Below are 17448 nucleotides of genomic sequence, written 5' to 3'. Positions count from 1 at the left end.
CAGTCACAGGACCCCTAAGCCCAGCCCTCCTGGCAGGCTCCCCTCAAGGATTCGGACGGCCCAAGGGCTGACACCGGGCAAAGTCTCCGGGCTGTGAGCGACTAAGTGGCGGGTTAATGAGCTTGTTACTTATTGATCTCATTTGATTTGTACCCCGCCTTTCTACCGAGGAAAACAGCACTCAAGGCAGCTTTCATACAATAACAAATAAAACTAGATGAACAAATCCATTAAACAACAATTAAAAACACAATGACAAGGGAATGAAAACAACGCCCAAACGCCAGAGGCCTTCTTGAATCCAGCCTTCTTTGCCTGCCAGAGTGAACGGGCCTCTCTTGGAGGGATTTTCATTGCCTGGGAGCAGCCACGGAAAAGGCCCTGCCTCATGCCTTCACCAAATGTGCCTTTGAAGGCGGTGGTCTCCAAAGAAGGGGTCTCCCGAGGATCCTAAGACATGTGCAGGCTTGCGTAGGCGTAGGCAGTCTCTCAGGGACTTCAAGAGAACTTAGACTTTGGTTGGGAAGGGGAGCTGTTAATCACCAGGGCTCTGGATGAAGAGTTCTAGCTTTTTTAGCGTACTTTGGGATCTACTTTATGACAGTAATAAGGGATGAAATCAGGTCACCTTGAAATATAATGTAAGGTAATGTGTGGTGACTTTTGTTTATTAGGGCCGTAAGTTCTCTTATCTCCTTTAGCATCCCAAAAAACTGTTGAGTGTGAAATTTGGATGCAATGCAAACGTGTTAAACCATTCCTCCACTGATTAGACTATGTGACTAAGCAATTAAGGACTTTATATAACAGGTTAAACAGCTCTGCTCCTCCCCCAAAAGATGTTTCATGCAGCAAAATCCTATACATGTTTACTCAGAAGTAAGTTCTGCCATTTTCAGTGTGGCTTACTCCCAGGTAAGTGTGCATAGGATTGCAGCCTGAAAAGATCTTTGCTGACAAAAGATGTCCAAAGAGGAAGGCACGAAAATATCCCCCCAGTGTCCCCTGAAAACAGTCTTGTGACACGAACACCCAGGTCCTTTCCCCTACAGAATACAGGGCAAGGGTGGGTGCTAGAGCTTCTGCTGTCCAGAAATGGCAATGAGCCATCATTTGGGGCAATCCAGAGGCAGCCGGTGGCCTCCAAGTTGCATTCTGTGTCCATTTCAAAACAACAACACAGCAATTCCGGATGTGTTAGAACCGAGCCAGGGACGTAGTCTCGAATGTCGACTTACTGTAAAGGTGCAGTATATCCTCTTGCCCTAGAACAGCGATTCTTAACCCCACAGCATCTTCCAGGTCGTGAGCTAGAACACTTGGGGGCAACGGCGGAGTGTTTGGGATTTTAATGGCCTCGGCAGCCGCTTCTCACTTCTTCCAATGACTTCTGACAAACTGCTTGCCCAGCCCTGAGGATAAAAACTTAGAAACTTGATTTCCCCAGTAGACCCATATATGTATGTATGTGAGTGAGTGAGTGTGTGTGTGTGTGTGTGTGTGTGTGGCACAGGGCAATGAAGAATCAAACAGGAATCCACACACACACCTGCTTGGGGTAAAGGACAACAGCAATCAAAACTCCTCTATCCACTTACAATGACAGAGACCCTGTGTGTGTGTGTGTGTGTGTGTGTGTGTGTGTGTGTGTGATGAGTTCCCCTTACAAAAATAACATTGTAGTAGCAGCAAAAGCAAAGGAGAGAACACACACATACACACACACAGCCCTGTACATCAGACCAGAATAGTGTAGCCTTGTTTGGAGAGATGATGCAAACATAGTGGGTGGTGCTGGATTAAAGGTTAAAGAAGAACCACTGCCCTGTAATATATTATGATGCTTAACTGCGTGATGATGCATTCCCAAGATGTTTGCGGTTGGATGTTCTCTTTTTGACAACCCTTGCTTGGGTACCGTTAAGCAAGGCTGCAGGCACTCCATCCTTTCTCTCTGTCTCTGTCTGTCTGTCTGTTTGTCTGTCTGTCAATGACCTGGTTCGGACTACACAACAGGCCACCATGGGTTAGTTAACCCACGGGCTGCTGCCATTATGGACATGCAAGCCTGAGGTGGTGCTTGCCATGTCATCTGAACCTGGGCAGCAGGGGTTATCTGAGGGTTAAACAACCCCTGCATTAACCCATGTGTTTTAAGGTTGCTTCACCCTCAAATGACCTCCACCACCCAGGCTTTCAAAAGTCTTTCGGGGATGGGATGGAAATGCTCTTGAGGACCAGCCCCATGTCATATGGTTTCAAGCAAGGAGAAGGAGGAAGTAAGGACTCCTGAAATGTGGCCCCTGGTGCCGGGAATGTCTTATGGGTCTTAGACGACTGCAGCAGATCCCGTTCTGTTCCATGCCAAGGAGATACTGCACCTTTCGTCTCTCTGTTTCTAGCAACCAGGGGGATATGATTAAGTGCAAAATCTATCTATCCATCTATATATGTACACTGGAGCCTTGGAGTAGAATTGCCCATGACATGCAAATAGTTGTCCGTTTCATGATGTGAAGCCACACAGCATCACAGCACTTTTTGTTCAGTGGCTGGACAAAATTCCACCCCATTTCCTGAAAAGGAGATTGCCATCGCTCGAAAAGTGCCCGAGGCCTCTCCTCTTCTCTGTGCCTACAGCTGATCGAGGGCCAGCTGACCCGACTATGGTGAGGAATGACATGAGTCACGTTGGGCCTGAGGACAGAATGCGCAAGGGTGGCTTGGATGCGCCAATAGTTTGAAGACACCGTCCCGAGGATTCGTAAAACTTGCATCGGTTCAGAAAGAGAAGTGGTTCTCCAGCACCCACATTTCAGGAGGGCAAGGGCTGGCTGAGGCTGTGATCCTATGGACACTTTCCTGGGAGTAAGCCCCACAGGGGGGAAAAATGGGGCTTGCTTCTGAAGAGGGAACTCAGAGTAGTGCTTCAGCGTCAGGTGTTGGTCTGCTACGAAAACCCTTTCCGGCAGCTTCTCTGGTGTTTAACTCAGCCTGGGCATTAGACGTCATCCACTTCATGACATAGAAGAATGGGGTCACCTGCGTTACACTGGCACCCCACCCGCTTGCTGCAATTTCTGGGAGCTGCCTTCTGTGGAGAAATGCATTCTTCTTTTCTTGGAATGGATTTAAATGGTGTCCATTTACTGAACAAATGGGCCATGGTGGCAGGCGGCTTCGCGTCATGAGAAACGGACGGTTTTGGCACGTCGTGAACACTTCTACTTGAACGCTGCGATACACACCCACCCATATATTTGTCTTTAAAAACTGGACTGTTTCTGTTTTTGGGTATTTTTATCCCATTCTCTCTATTTCTAGACAGTGGAAGCTCTGCCTCTAACCGGGCTGGGGATTCTGCTTGGGGATCGGGACAGGTATGTTTTATTATAACCCAACCATCCCAAAATCTTAAGTTGAAAGAATTGCACCCCCAAATTATTATTTTTTTCTTAAAGCACAGCAACCCCCTCCCATGAGACCAACATCTTTTGTTTCCTCCCTACTGATATCTTTCATGTGAGCCATGAAAAAAGCTTGACATAAATTTGCCTTCCTTGTTCCTTAGGAACCGGCTGAAGCTCTTCCGAAAGGGCCAAAACATGAGCCCAGCAGACATGTACCGGTGGAAACTCTCCTCTCACGAACCCTGCAGCTCTACTTGCACCACGGGTACGAGGGCTGGGAGGGGGAGCGTGTGCCTGGCAGCTGCCCCAAAGCCTCGTTGCCTGGGTGGAGGGCGTGGTGTGCCTCTCTCTGCGTGTGGATCTCTCTCTGCGTGTGCATGCATGAAAGCAGGTGGTCAGTTTTTAACACTAATTATAATAATGACGCATATTGAAACCGTACATATAAAAAGTGCCAACGAAGAGCAAAAGCAGATATGATGATGAGGGCGACGGCGACTCAGATTTCCCTTGCCAAATAGTGTCCCATTGGTGTAAGGAGTGCCTGGCTCCCTACTGCCTCCAGGATCAGCAGTCGTGCGCCTCTTGATAGCTGTTGCTCAGGAACATGCTCTTGCACTCGTGTGCTGCCTGTGGGCTTCCCGTTGGGGCCTGTGCTTGGCTACTGTGACAAGACAAGAGCATGTAGAGCCAAGTGGGGGCCCAGCATGGCTCTGCTTAGGTCCTGGAGACCAGGGAGCTGACCGCTGCCATGGTCTTAGTGAGAGACGACCGAGGAATGGGCCGCATATTTTGCTGAGGGACCAAGTGGAGGAGCCCTGTTTTTACAACATTGTAGTGGGAGAAGCAAGCGGATTAGGCTGCAATTGATGACACAAGGACCACTGGATTGCTGTCGGGCTTATGTGGGTGTTTGGGCACAGGAGACGTGACTGATCGGTGTGTCCTTCCCTCTCGACCTAGGTGTGATGTCCACCTATGCCATGTGCATCCGCTACGATGGGATTGAAGTGGACGACGTGTACTGCGATGCCATGACCCGTCCTGAGCCAGTCCACGAATTCTGCGCAGGGAGGGAGTGCCAACCCAGGTAGGACCTCTGGGGAAACACTTCACACTTTGGGAGCAATTAAGGGATGAGAACGGCAGGCAGCAGGACTGCAGGATGGCTGAGTGTCCTTGATGGCTAGCGAATGACCAGAGGTCTTCTTTCTCATGCCATGACATCTCTGCAGCCACAATGCATTTTTTGGTCTTTCTTCCCTGTGTTTCAGAGAGGAGCAAAATGCAGACCTGGTTTCCAAACCCCTTGTCTGCCTCAAGAAGGAGGAGGAGTCCTGGGAAGGAAGACCATGAAAGGAGGGTGGGTGGGTGGGTGGGCCCTGCTGTTGTTATTTATTCAATTTATGAGCTGCCCTATAGCCGGTAGGAATATATCCTCATAATTCCAAAAAAAAGGGCATTTGTGTATTGATTGATTGATTTGTAAATACTGCCTTACCCTTCTAGTCAAAGTCCCTGGGCAGCTTATTAAGATATAATAAAACATTCTAAGCTGACAAAATCCAACTTAAATCAGCAAACTCAAAGAAGAGCAGCACAACCCCAGCTTACTGGAAAATACCAGACTCCTTCTTCACACAGCACGGAGTTAAACTATGGAATAGACTTCCACAAGATGTACTGATGGCCACCAATTGGGATGGCTTGAAAAGGGGGTTGGACCCATTCATGGAGCAGAGAAGGGTACTCATCCTGATGGATCTATGCTGCCTCCAGCATCAGAGGCGGGAGGCCCATGAACCCCAGTTGCTGGGGAATGTGGGCGGCAGAGCATCGCTGAACCAACGTCCCGTGGCAGAGTGCTGGATGAGATGGGCCTTTCATAGAATCAGAGAATAGCAGAGTTGGAAGGGGCCTACAAGGCCGTCAAGTCCAACCCCCTTGCTCAATGCAGGAATCCACCCGAAAGCATCCCTGACAGATGGCTATCCAGCTGCCTCTTGAAGGCCTCTAGTGTGGGAGAGCCCACAACCTCCCTGATTTCATTATCGTACTGCTCTAACAGTCAGGAAGTTTTTCCTGATGTCCAGCTGGAATCTGGCTTCCTTTAACTTGAGTCCATTATTCTGTGTCCTGCACTCTGGGAGGATCGAGAAGAGATCCTGGCCCTCCTCTGTGTGACAGCATTTTAAGTATTTGAAGTGTGCTATCATGTCTCCTTTGGTCTGCCCCAACATGGCTCTCCTTGCGTTCGGGCTGCCACGGGGGTCCTGCCGCTCTCTCGCCTGTCTCCCGCTGCCAGGCTGATTTGCTGACTGTTTGGCAGGTGGGAGACCAGCAGCTGGAGCGAATGTTCACGGACCTGTGGGGAGGGCCACCAGTTCCGCATTGTCCGGTGCTGGAAGATGATCTCGCCCGGATTCGACAGCTCCGTCTACAGCGATCTCTGCGAATCTGCCGACATCACACGGCCCGAAGAACGGAAGGTCTGCAAAAACCCGGTGTGTGGCCCGCACTGGGAGATGTCTGAGTGGTCAGAGGTAAGTCCACAGCCGAGACCAACGACTGGCACCCACCCCTGCATTCTGACCCCCACCGCTTTTACTGGGCACAGTTCCCATCACGCCAAGGGTCGCTCTGCCCAGGGCTGTGCTTCACATCTGGGCTGATGCGTAGCGTTCCCATCTGGGTGGGCAGCCTGTGAACGTTGACGTAAGTCCTGCTGTGTTTCATGGGGCTCTCTAGGAAGTAAAAGTGTCTATATTAGAACAGGAGAAGTGACCTCATCCGGAGCCAGACCCGCCCTGGTCCTCCTAGTCCAACGTTGTCAATATGGACTGGCAGCAGCAGTGGCTCTCCAGAGGGTCAGGGTTCCTTCCCAGCCCTGCCCGGAGACGCTGCCGGAGACAAGTTCATGCACCCGAGCAATGGCCCCTGCTCCAAGGGCGTCCTGCACACACCCGGCACGGCAGCCACTTCATACTGCTTGTGCATCAGAGCCGTCCTCCTGACACCAAATGCCCCTCGCAGCGCGACCTTCCTATGTCATGCCCTCGAAGCGGCCGTTTCTTGGCCCAACTGAGCTGAGCCTCTGTGGCCAGCCGTTTGCTGGGCCACGGACAGGCAACCAGGGGTGCCGAGATCAGCCACCCCTGCAGGATGCCTGGCACGCTTTTGGTTCATACCTGCCGTGCCTCTTGTGCTGCCACGCTGTCTCCCCTCCCTAGTGTGCTCCGGACTTTCACAGGCTCCCCAGCCCGGCCCACACACTTTGGCGCTAGAGGCGCATCGTCTCCTGTGTGTGTGGAACTGGGCTTGGGCAGAGTGCCAAGTGGCTGGTGCTCTAGAATGCAGTAGGTGTCAGGGACAGATCGCTGGAGCTGACAAGACCCTCCTCTCCGGATGTGACCTTCCTCTCTCCAAAAGCAAAACTAATCTAATTTGGATCCAGCCACCGCCGTGCTTTCCTAAGTTGGCTTCGAATCCCTGCTTCCCATTCCCTGTCCAAAAAGCAGTGCTGCACCCCTCCACGCCCCACCCCATGATCAGCGGCTGGCCCTATCAGTGTGTCCGGCTCGGAGTACCAGGCTGTGGGACCTTTGCTGCTGTCGTCACCACAGAGCTGCTTTGAGCAAATGTGTATATACAGGGCTGGTGAAATCCCGAGCCCAAGCCCCTTCGAAACTCTGTCTGTGCGGTTGGCTTCCGTGCATGATCTGAAAGAGAAATCCAAACTCAGTTGCTGAGCTCATGCATCCGGCAGAGACGTCTCAGGTCTGTGTTGAAAGTATCACTTGAACATGAGAAGAGGCTCCAACCGGGGCTGGCCCTACGCTCTGGAGGTCAGGGCCGGGTGGGTGGGGGATCTCCAAAACCATGTGGCCATGAGTCCCACAGGGAGCAGCACAGCCTGTTGCAGGGTTTGACCTCACTGCCAATCAGTTTCGCTGGGTGACACCCCTGTTGCGTGTGTGAGAGAGAGGGAGGGAGGCAGGGAAATTTCCCCGTTTTTATTCCGTCCCTCTCTCATTCTCGTAAACGGAAAAGGCCCTTGTGGGAAAGGTGCTCCAAGTTCCGGTTCATCCTCACCACCCCTGTCTCCTGCACGTCTTCTAGTTCCACAATAACTGTTCTGAGGCGAAGCGACCAGAACTGGAGCGAGCGCAGCAAATGAGGCAGCCCCCACAGAGTGACACAAGTTACACTTCCAAGAACGGGGCAACACCCGAACGGAGCAGCAGCTCTTCCTCACGTGTCGGCACGCGGGGCTGGCGGGGCGGGAAGGTTGGTCTGACCAGCACAAAACACCCGAATGTGGGAGAAGCCCTGAGGCTGGGTCCGGCCGAGGGTCCGTCTAGGCCAGCACTCTGTTCACACAGGAGCCGACCAGCTGGCGGCCAGGGACCTGCGAAGCAACAGCAGCGTCCCTCCCGCACATGTTCCCCAGTGACCAAGACTGGCAGGCAGGCAGGCAGGCAGGCAGGCAGGCAGGCAGGGACAGACAGGCTGGGGGTTGTTGCTGGGGCCGCCCCTCTGGGCGCTGCTCTTTCCCTCCCACCCACTCAACTTTCTCCTCCCCCCCCCCCCCAGTGTACAGCCAGGTGCGGCGAGAAAAGCATCGTGAGCAGAGACATCCGGTGCTCCGAGGAGGAGAGGCTGTGTGACGCCAGCGCCAGGCCCCCGGAAGAGAAGAACTGCACGGGGGCCCCCTGCGACCGGCAATGGACCGTCTCCGACTGGGGGCCGGTGAGTCATCCCCTCCCCACCACTGCTTCCACCCCTGTGTTTGAGGCCTTCTGTTTTTGCACACCGTCCCCAAAACTCGGGCTGCCGGGGGGCCTGAATGCAGGTTGGACCCCGGGGACCCCGCGGGCTAAGGCGGCGGGCCAGGTGCTGAGGCAGCATCGGAACGGGAGGCATGGCGCACTGCGCAGGTTTGCGGCACGCTTACGAAGCAGAAGAGGTGGGAGCTGTGGAGGAAACTTGGCAGCCCCCAGGTGCTTCCCCAGCCGTTGGCCAGGGTGGCTGGCGGCTGCAGTCAGAAACCATTCCAAGGGCGCCAGGTTGGGGGAGGCCGGGTCTGGGTGGGGTGGGGGCGTCTGCTTTTGCGATCTGAAGGCTCCCGGGTCAGCCAGCCTGGCCAAGCCTCACGCCCCATGGGGTACAACTGCCTTGCTTAGCTGGATCACGCTTGGCGGATGCTCCTTGGCTCACAGCGAACCCCCCACTTCTCCAGGTGCAAGCAGAAGTCCAGATGCAAATTGCCCCATTAGCCAAGGAGAGCATTTTCCCTCCATGCCTCGCTCTGTCATCTCCAAGCCAGACACGGACACACGTCCGCCTCTGTTCTTTGTTAATGGCAAATTTGCTGATTTAATTTGCTGCTGAGAGGTGGCGGCAGGTTACCCCCACGAAGGAGGCCGTGTGGGTTTTCCAGGGGTCATTTGGCTCACCGTCCCCTGCCCCTTGCCCAACTCCTGGCGACGGTTCAGAGGAGACCCTCCACGTGCAAACGCCCCTGCTTGATGGCGCAAGATGGTGCCAGATGGTGGAAGAGTCCTGCTGACTTTGCTCCAGCAGGGGAAGTCGGAGGAAGTCATCTAACGGAGGCAGCGCCCACTTGGGCTGGCCTCCTCCGGCCCACGGAGGCGTGTCAAATGCGCGAAGCCGGAGTGGGCGCTCCGGGCCTGGTGGCACCCCAGGCAGCCCGACTCTGTGTGAGGCGATGCTGAGCTGGCATTTCTGCCTAGAAACGTCCGGCGGGCTCACTGGATCAGGCCAGGGCTCCCCCTCGGCCCAGGGCGGCTTGTAACAATCCCAGCGAGCCACCAGCACGGTGGCTCCTCCCGGATTTGGCCAGGGAACGCCTGTTCCGGCGGCCACCTTCTTTCTGCCGCTGCCTTCACAAGTTTCCCGAATCAACATGCAGATGCTGCCTTATTTGCCCAAAAGCCACCGAGGCAGTGTTCAGCCATTTCAACAGCCTGGTTTTCGGGGCATAGAAAGAGCAAGGCCATTGAAACCGAAAACCTGCGTCCCGTGTGAGGCGGTGAGAGGCAGTGCGTCTGCAGGCACTGGCTGGGAACTCCACTGTTGTGCCCCGTGAAATCCTCTCGTGCTTCGGAATTCGGGCCGGCCGGAGGCCTGAGAGGCACCCAGACCTCACCTCCACATCTCGGAGATGATGAGCGAGGTAGAAATGGAGTGGGCCCAGGACACCGCCCCCCCTTGCTTTTTAATGTGAAATCCTCCTTGTTTGTGTCCATGACATGCGGGCCGCCTCCTCGGGCTATTCTTACCTCGGTTTTCAATTCGGCAGTATCAGCTAAAAATAAGCGGTCTCCATGGTGACGGCTGGTAACTGTGAGAAACCCGGCTCCAGAAAGCCGACCCACGAAGGGACGCGGGAACGACGGAGTTTGAACACGCGCCCCCCTCCCCCCTCCCCCTGCAGACAGAGGGAAGGTGCTCGCCACCGCTGGCACAGCAACGGGGCTGGGCAGAGCTTCCTGCAGGAGGCTGAAGAGTAGGAGTGGGCACAATCCGCCAGGCAGTTCTCCTGCAGGATCCCTGACAGAGATAGATGAGAGCAAGGCCGCGGATTGTGCCCAGGGAGGCGACTGGGAAACTGCACGACACAGTGCCACCCCCAGCATCTTGGGAGGCTGAGCCGACGGCTCCAAGCTGCCCTTTGGCAGAATTGGCTGAGAGGCTCCAGCGCTGAGAGGCACAAGGCCAGGGGCCACGGTCACATTTTGCCTAGAGTTGGAACAACGCCCCCAGTTTTGTGTGGCCTCCCACCTGGGAGCACGCTGGTCCGTCTCGTGGCTGCAGCGGGCGTTTGCACGGCCCGAGAGCGGCTTTCAGGCCCCAGGTCCTGCCAGAGTGGGATCCTGTGAAGGTTTTGTCAACATACAGTTTTGTCTGTTTCTCTTGTCTGTTTCTCTTTCAGTGCAGCGGAGGCTGCGGACAGGGCCGGGTGATCCGGCACGTCTACTGCAAAACCAGTGACGGGCGTGTGGTGCCGGAATCGCAGTGCAACCTGGAGTCCAAACCACTCGCCATCCACCCCTGCGGGGACAAGAATTGCCCTGCCCATTGGCTGGCCCAGGACTGGGAACGGGTACGGGGGAGCATTTGGGGCGGGGTGTTGCATTGGAGGGGTGATTCCTCCCTCCTGGGGGTTCCCCTGGCTCCCGGTCTGACTGGCTGCTCCTACCCACGGCAGTGCAACACCACGTGTGGCCGAGGGGTGAAGAAGCGGGTCGTGCTGTGCCTGGAGGTGGTCAATGGGAAAATCAAAACTCGGAGCCCGGCAGAATGTGACATCACCAAGAAGCCAACAGAGGAAAACACCTGCTTTGAGCGGCCTTGCTTCAAGTGGTACACGACCCCGTGGTCTGAGGTGAGGGCTGGGTGCTCTCCAGGGCAGGGGCCCCCGGGCCAGGGAAGCACAGCATGGACACGGGGGCTACATTGGCAGGGAACAGCCGTCCTCCAAAGCGGCTCTGAGAGCCCTGCTGAGGGCAGGGGGTGCCGCCGTGGACAAGCTCAGTTTGCCATCTGTAAAATGGGAATCACACTGACCTCCTCACAGGGTTACTGCGAGGCTGAATGAAAATGAATCCTGAGGTACCCATTGCAATTCTTCACAAGCACAATGCAAATGGGTTTGAATAGCAGCAACGAAGTGCCAGTCGATCGGCCAGACGGTCAATCGATTGAAGCATCTTGTGGCACCTCAAAGATGGCCACGTTAATTCTGACCCACGCTCGAGCCACACAGCCCTCTGCCATTGCTGCTGCTGCAACAGGCAGACCCGAACTCTGGAAATCCAAGGGCCGGTTCCATGAGGGTCTTGTGCCTTCGCTCCCTGAAGAATGGATACGGGTGCCTTTGCCCATTAACATAAGAGGCCTGCAAGTGCTTTTTCAAGATATTGAAGGTGGCCCCAAAGGCTTTCCGCTTGACAAGACGGTGCTGCCCGCCCGAGTCCACAAGATGGGCCGGCTTTAATAGCCACCACCCACCAGAACCGGACGACGGGAGGCCGTCCCTCGACAGCCCCCCGAAAATGCAGCCCGGGCCCTCCCAGATCGATTTGCTCAAAGTTGACAGCGCTGCTCCCTGGCAACCGATGGACCCGTCCCCTTCAGGGTCCCTCTGCCCCCCCCCTGCTCTGCCGTGCACTATCCTTGCAGGGCTGCGGGAGAAGAAAAGCCCCCCCTCTCCAGAAAAACACAGCCAGCTCCAATTACATCTTGGCCGGCTCGTCCTGCCCCAGCCGCTAGCAGAGTGAAAGGTTCACCTTGGCACAGGCCGCTGCTGGGCCTAATCAGTTCCTGGCCGTCGTTCGCGACGAAGCGAAGCCTCGGCTGGTTTAGCAGCTGCGGCAGCCGCCTGGCCGGGCCAGAACCCGGGGCGAAGGAGAGTTCAGTCTGCGCTCAGCTGAGAGGAGGGGGGGCTCTGTGCGAGGGCTGGGTGCACATCTTGCACTGTCCGTCCGGTGCCAGCCAGCAGCCTCTGGGGTGGAAGGACCTGACAGGCTGAACCGTTGTGGAAGATTTCTATCTCTGTGCCATAAAAACAAATGGAACGAAGAGAAATAAATAACAACCCTAAAACTAAAATGTTAACATGCCAAACCCAGGAAATTCTGGGTGGTTTTGACCTGTGTCGTCATACAGAATTCCAGGCCCTCTTCTTTACTGCTTGTGGGGAAAGCCCAGAAATAGGAGGCTCCCCGTCCCTCCCTCCAGACGGGCGGGTAGGCGGTCGGCTGCGCTCCTGGGTCCCAGCAGGCAACTGTCCCACTGCACCCGCAGCTCCGTGACCCCTCGGCTCGCCTGTTCTCCTCGCTAATGCCCTCCCCTCTTTTTCACGTGCAGTGTACGAAGACTTGCGGCATCGGGGTGAGGATGAGGGACGTCAAGTGTTACCAGGGGAAGGACCTGATCCGGGGCTGCGACCCGCTCGTCAAGCCTGTGGGGAAACAGACCTGCGACCTACAGCCCTGCCCAACCGAGCCGCCAGGTCAGTGGGAGGGAGACGTAGCGCGCGTGGCCTGGGCCTCTTGTGCACGCCTGGCGGGAGCTCAACCAACTCCAGGGAGCGACGATGTGCCCCAGAGACCTCCTCTGCCCCGTCTGGCTGGGACGGCGCCTTCCTGGGGAGCTCCTGGGAGGGAAACGTTTCTGCTGCTGTAGGTCAGGGGTGTGGAACCCCAGGCGCCTTGGGTTACCATTTGCCCCCCATCCCCAGAGTTTCTGCAGTTTCCCCCCACCTATCCTAAAGGGTTGAAATGCCGCTCCAAAGGCTGCAGTTCCTGGCAGGAAGAGCATTAAAACCGGAGGGGACTGGCGTATTGCCCCCACCATGCTCGCCCCTTCTGCCTTTGGCCCCGCCCACCCCTGAAATGTGGCCCCTGGCACTCAAGGAGGCAAAAGAGGGCAGGGGGCGGGGGCAGGCACTCTTGTTCCCCCGGGGACGTCGGGTCAGGCCTGATCCGGGTCAGAATAGAGCTCAGGATAAATTGAGCTATTTTCCAAGAATGGGGGCAGGGGAAATAGTCTGTTTTTTGCCTGATGAGGGGAGTTTCCCCTTTCACTGCTAGGGCGGAGACCCCTCCCCCAAACATTTTGGCATTCTTTTAGATTGCTCTAAACTCCCGCAATGTTTTGCCCCAAAATAGGGACGTCAGAGAAATCAGCCACAGCTTCCAATGAGTTCAGACTTCTATGAATCCGCCCCACCCCACGGCTTTTCCCAAGTCATACGGATTCTGCGGACGTGCAGCCTTTGGGTGGGGGTCTGTGCAAATGTGCGCTGGGGCAAGTGTGCATTGACATACGTGTGCATTTGCAAAGGGACGGATTTCTCATCTAAACACCCTGATTCTATCCATGGAGCAAAAGAGGGCAGATAATCTGCAAAACACAGATGGGAAGGGATTCAACACGATCCGTACGTCCCAACCCAAGGAAGAACCTTAAATTCATTTCAAAATTCGCAATTCATATGATTGCGTGACCACATAGAAATGGGCAGAGATCCCACCCACCCACCCACGGGCAAGAAATGTTGCTGTTCTCATGGGCAGGTTTTGGCAGGCAGGATTTTGCCAGCCCCTCCTGTCCTCAGCAAGTGTGCCACCTTCCCTCCTTGCCCCCAAGCCGAGTATGGATTAGGGCAGGAGGTTGGGCTGCCAAGGGTGTGTTCTAGGAGCTCCCCCAGGGCCTGCTAGACCGGATGGAGTCCTGGGGAAACCAGCGGGGAAGATCCCTGACATCTCACTCTGCCCCCCCCTCTCTCTCTCTCTTTCTTTCTTTCTCCCCGGCCCGGCAGATGACAGCTGTCAGGACCAAGCAGGGACCAACTGTGTGCTGGCCATCAAGGTCAACCTCTGCAGCCACTGGTACTACAGCAAGGCCTGCTGCCGCTCCTGCAGAGCACCCCGCTCCTAACAGGGGACCGGAGGGGTGAGGGAGCCGCCATTCCGATGAGCCACCCGCAGGGAGACCAGGACCGCCCTCGCCTGCCGCCGTGCCACAGAGAGCGAGGGGGCAGAGACCCTGTCCTTCCAAGATAAGGTCTCGCTCACTTCTCCCCCCACTCCTGCACTGGGGCGGAGGGTCATGGCCACATCGTTGGCCCCAACGCAGACGCTACCGGTCAATGGGCCCTGCTACTCACAGAGAAAAGTTGTGTACATAGAGCCTTGGAGAGGCCTTTAGTGTTCATTTCCAAAGGCTGGGTGGGCTTTGAACTTCCTTCCCCCCCACCTGTTTTGGTTGTTTTTTTAAAAGCAAGATTTGAATAGAATTGCACCTTTCATTCTTGACTGTTCCTGCCCCCGGAGTAAATCCTGCACACGCTCTTTCTCCCTCCTAGTCTGCATCCACAGCCTTCCCGACCTGCCTCATTGGCATCTGTTGAACATCCTCCCTCTGGCGAGGCTGAGAAGAAATTTGAATACTGCAGCACAGAAATGTTACAGTGGATCTGTTATCGGTGGCCATTCACATCAGCCATTCGACTCCCCCCTCCTTGAGTAGCTTGTCTGGGTTGGATCCAGACTGATGCTGGATGGGGTGCACTGATGGAAGAGGGCTTCCAGCCCCCTCCTTCCCACAGCAGCCCCTCCATCCCCCTGAAAATACTCCATAAAGAGTCTATGGGGTGAGCTGTGGCGGGTCAGGGGAGAGGGGATCCCACAACATCAGGAGGAAGGACCTTCATCACCCCTTTATCCCACCCCCACCCCCAGCTCAGCAACAATGAGTGGACATAAATGCTGCCCAGGTGACTAAGCCCTAAGTAATGCATAGGGACTCCTTCGTCAGAGGAGTTTATCTTGTAACCCAGCCCCAGGCCTGTAGTCCTTAATTAAAAAGACATAATGCCAACATATTGTATAGAATAATGAAAACATAACTGCACTTTATATCACAAAAAGAGTCGTGTGCTCTTTTTTTTTAATATATTTGTTTACAAACAGTAAACTTTATCCCTGTAACCATAGAACTGTACTCGTATATATATATATATATATTTTAAATAAAATTTGTCATATTTATGGTGCCAGATGGCTGTTCTCTTAAGGTTCTTCCATTTGTTTTGGACAGTGTGATTAAGAGAGAGGTTGTGGGCATAAGGAGGGGGAGTTCTTTTCTCCCCCCCCCACCCCCTTGGGGGTCAATGCTTTCTCCCAACATGCACATTCTTTCTTAAGCAACCAGCCAGCCCCAAGAGTTCGGGTCATAAATGGGCCACGGCCTGAAGGGAGGGGGGCTTTAAACTTGCCACGGTCCCAATCTGAATCACCTCTTAGCTGTTATGAGGGGATTCCAATCAGGACCATGGGGACAAAGGGCAAAAGCCCTCTTCCCCCGTGTCCCAGTCTGGTTCACGCTGCACCACCTATTTGTTCAGGAAAGGTTACCTGCCAGGACCAAACACACATCCAGTTTGGTCCTGGTGTGGCTGATTTGGAAGTGGGCTCTGAACCAAGAGGAAGCGCTTCACGCGATGCCTGGCGGAACTCCCTGCCCAAGGAGGAGGAGGAGGTGGAGGTGGTGGTGGTGGCCACGTTGGGCTCAGCTGGCTTCACGCTGAAACAGGATTCAACGGACCCAGGACTGTCTCTCCTCAGATTGGCAGTGTCTTTCCAGAGTCTCTAGCTGAGAAATTTTTTTCCCGTTACCTATTACTTTATCCTTTTAACTGGAGACGGCCAGATAAAACTCAGGACTGTCTGCGTGGAAAACAGTGGCTCAACCTGAGCCATTCAGTCACTTCTAATGTAGAGCTGCAGCGATTTTAATGTAGTATGAAATTGTGCCGCAGCTTAGCCCAGCTGGTGTGGAAACATTGTGGGATTTTTTAAAAAAAAGAAAAGAAAAAAGGGTGGGGGGCGAAATGGAAAACTCCTGGCTGCCACTTTCTGCTCCCTATACCACCCTTTGCGGGTTCGCTGAGAATCGTGAAAGAGAACACTTCTCCCTTCATAACAAAACCAAGATAAGATTATTATTTTTAAAATTTATGTTCTCAGAGAGTCCAGGAGTCCTGTACAAGTTTACCACCTGTGAAGGTGATTGAAAATGGTTCAATTAATTTCAAAGATACACAAGGGGAAAAATAGATGAGCACAGAAGAAAAATAGGAAGATAAACATAGCCACAATTTAACTGCAACAAATCCCAGCGTTTTTAAAAGTGCCACTGAAACAAATGCAAGTTTTAGGAAGAGTTATACAAAATTTACCCAGAGTTCCGTGGAAGCAGCTGCTATTACGTCAGATCACTGAAGACAGAACACAGCAACATGAACACTTTCCATAGGAGGCAGGCCCACGCAGGGAAGGGAGAAGGTTACGAGCCGGATGGAGAAAGGCCAAATCCCCTGATCACACACACACACACACACACACACACACACACACACACACACACACACCCCGCCCCCAGTACAGGTGAAGCTTTCCAGCTGTAAATGAATCAACTTGTCTGTGAGGACGATGCTCACTGGTTGAAAAGATCAACTTCCTAGTGAAGCTGCGGAAAGAGTCTTGCATCTCGGGTGACTCCCTCCCTCCCTCCCCTCCCCCTCCCCCTCCCCTCACACTGTGGCCATCCTTCTGAAAGAGCCACACACTGGAGTCTTTCAACGCAACGTGCTAATTTGAATGTTGTTCTTTCTAGGCGTGCAAACGGTTTGGCGAATTGTATGTAGAGCTTTAAAAGCAGAGAATGTAAAATGTTGCTAACAAAAGAGAAAGAATTTCTCTTTCTTTGAGCTCTCAAAAAAGCAAGAGCTTTTCTACACGAGGCATTTACTGTGCACTGGTGTGGTTACTTATTCATGGACGTTCCTTAGATGACGTTGCGATCCTCCGGTTCTGCTTCGTTTTTTAAGAACACTTCCCAGGTTTTTTTAGAGTAGGGATAACGAGGTATTTCTGATGGCAAAAGAAACGCTACTTTCCTATGGGTGTATTTCTGCTGTTCCGCTACATCACAGCGCCACCTAGAGGCTATGTAGCCAGAAAGCAGGAGAAGAAACACTCTTTGTGTAGACCTCGGATCTCAATTCTGCAACAAAACCCAACGTCGATTCAGCGATTAGCAGCCTCATGTAGAACAGCTCGAAGCCCCTCAAAGCGCCCCTGCTCCACATCCTTTGCCGACAGGGCGTGTCTGCCACTACTTCTTCCCTGTGTCACGGCGGAGGGCCGTTCAATGAGAACAGCAACGGAGGGGGGCAGGGGCTGGTGGCCCTGGGGCTCACGGCACACAATGCTGCCAGTGGGCGGGAGGGCGCACAACTTTCCATCCAAGCAACCCGGAGGGGTCTGCTCACCAATCAGACATTTCTACAATCTCCTTGTTCTATTCTGAATGGTTAATAAATCACGGGCAGCGTCTGACAGAAACATTTCTGGTGGGTCACGAGCACCACATTGTACGGCATGCTATGGACAGCTGTAACGCCGTTCCAGTTGTTGGAATGGCATTTTTATTCCGGCAGTCATGG

The 17448-nt window shown here is 54.1% G+C and overlaps 1 protein-coding gene across 1 annotated transcript in view; it reads left to right on the top strand.

The window, feature by feature from the left end:
* Window positions 1–13933, top strand: part of ADAMTSL2 (ADAMTS like 2) — a 34514-nt gene extending 20581 nt beyond the window's left edge. Inside the window, exons 15-22 of the mRNA XM_063144999.1 lie at window positions 3572–3675; window positions 4374–4500; window positions 5740–5953; window positions 8004–8159; window positions 10366–10536; window positions 10642–10818; window positions 12303–12447; window positions 13759–13933. Coding sequence (XP_063001069.1) covers window positions 3572–3675; window positions 4374–4500; window positions 5740–5953; window positions 8004–8159; window positions 10366–10536; window positions 10642–10818; window positions 12303–12447; window positions 13759–13877 — 1213 coding nt within the window. The 3' untranslated portion in view covers window positions 13878–13933. The remainder of the gene's footprint in view (window positions 1–3571; window positions 3676–4373; window positions 4501–5739; window positions 5954–8003; window positions 8160–10365; window positions 10537–10641; window positions 10819–12302; window positions 12448–13758) is intronic.
* The last annotated feature ends 3515 nt before the right edge of the window (window positions 13934–17448 follow it).

The sequence above is a fragment of the Elgaria multicarinata genome, chromosome 19, assembly GCF_023053635.1.
Source record: "Elgaria multicarinata webbii isolate HBS135686 ecotype San Diego chromosome 19, rElgMul1.1.pri, whole genome shotgun sequence".
Taxonomy (NCBI): Eukaryota; Metazoa; Chordata; class Lepidosauria; order Squamata; family Anguidae; genus Elgaria; species Elgaria multicarinata.
Note: the sequence above shows the minus strand (reverse complement) of the source record. Positions and strands in the feature narration are given on the sequence as shown.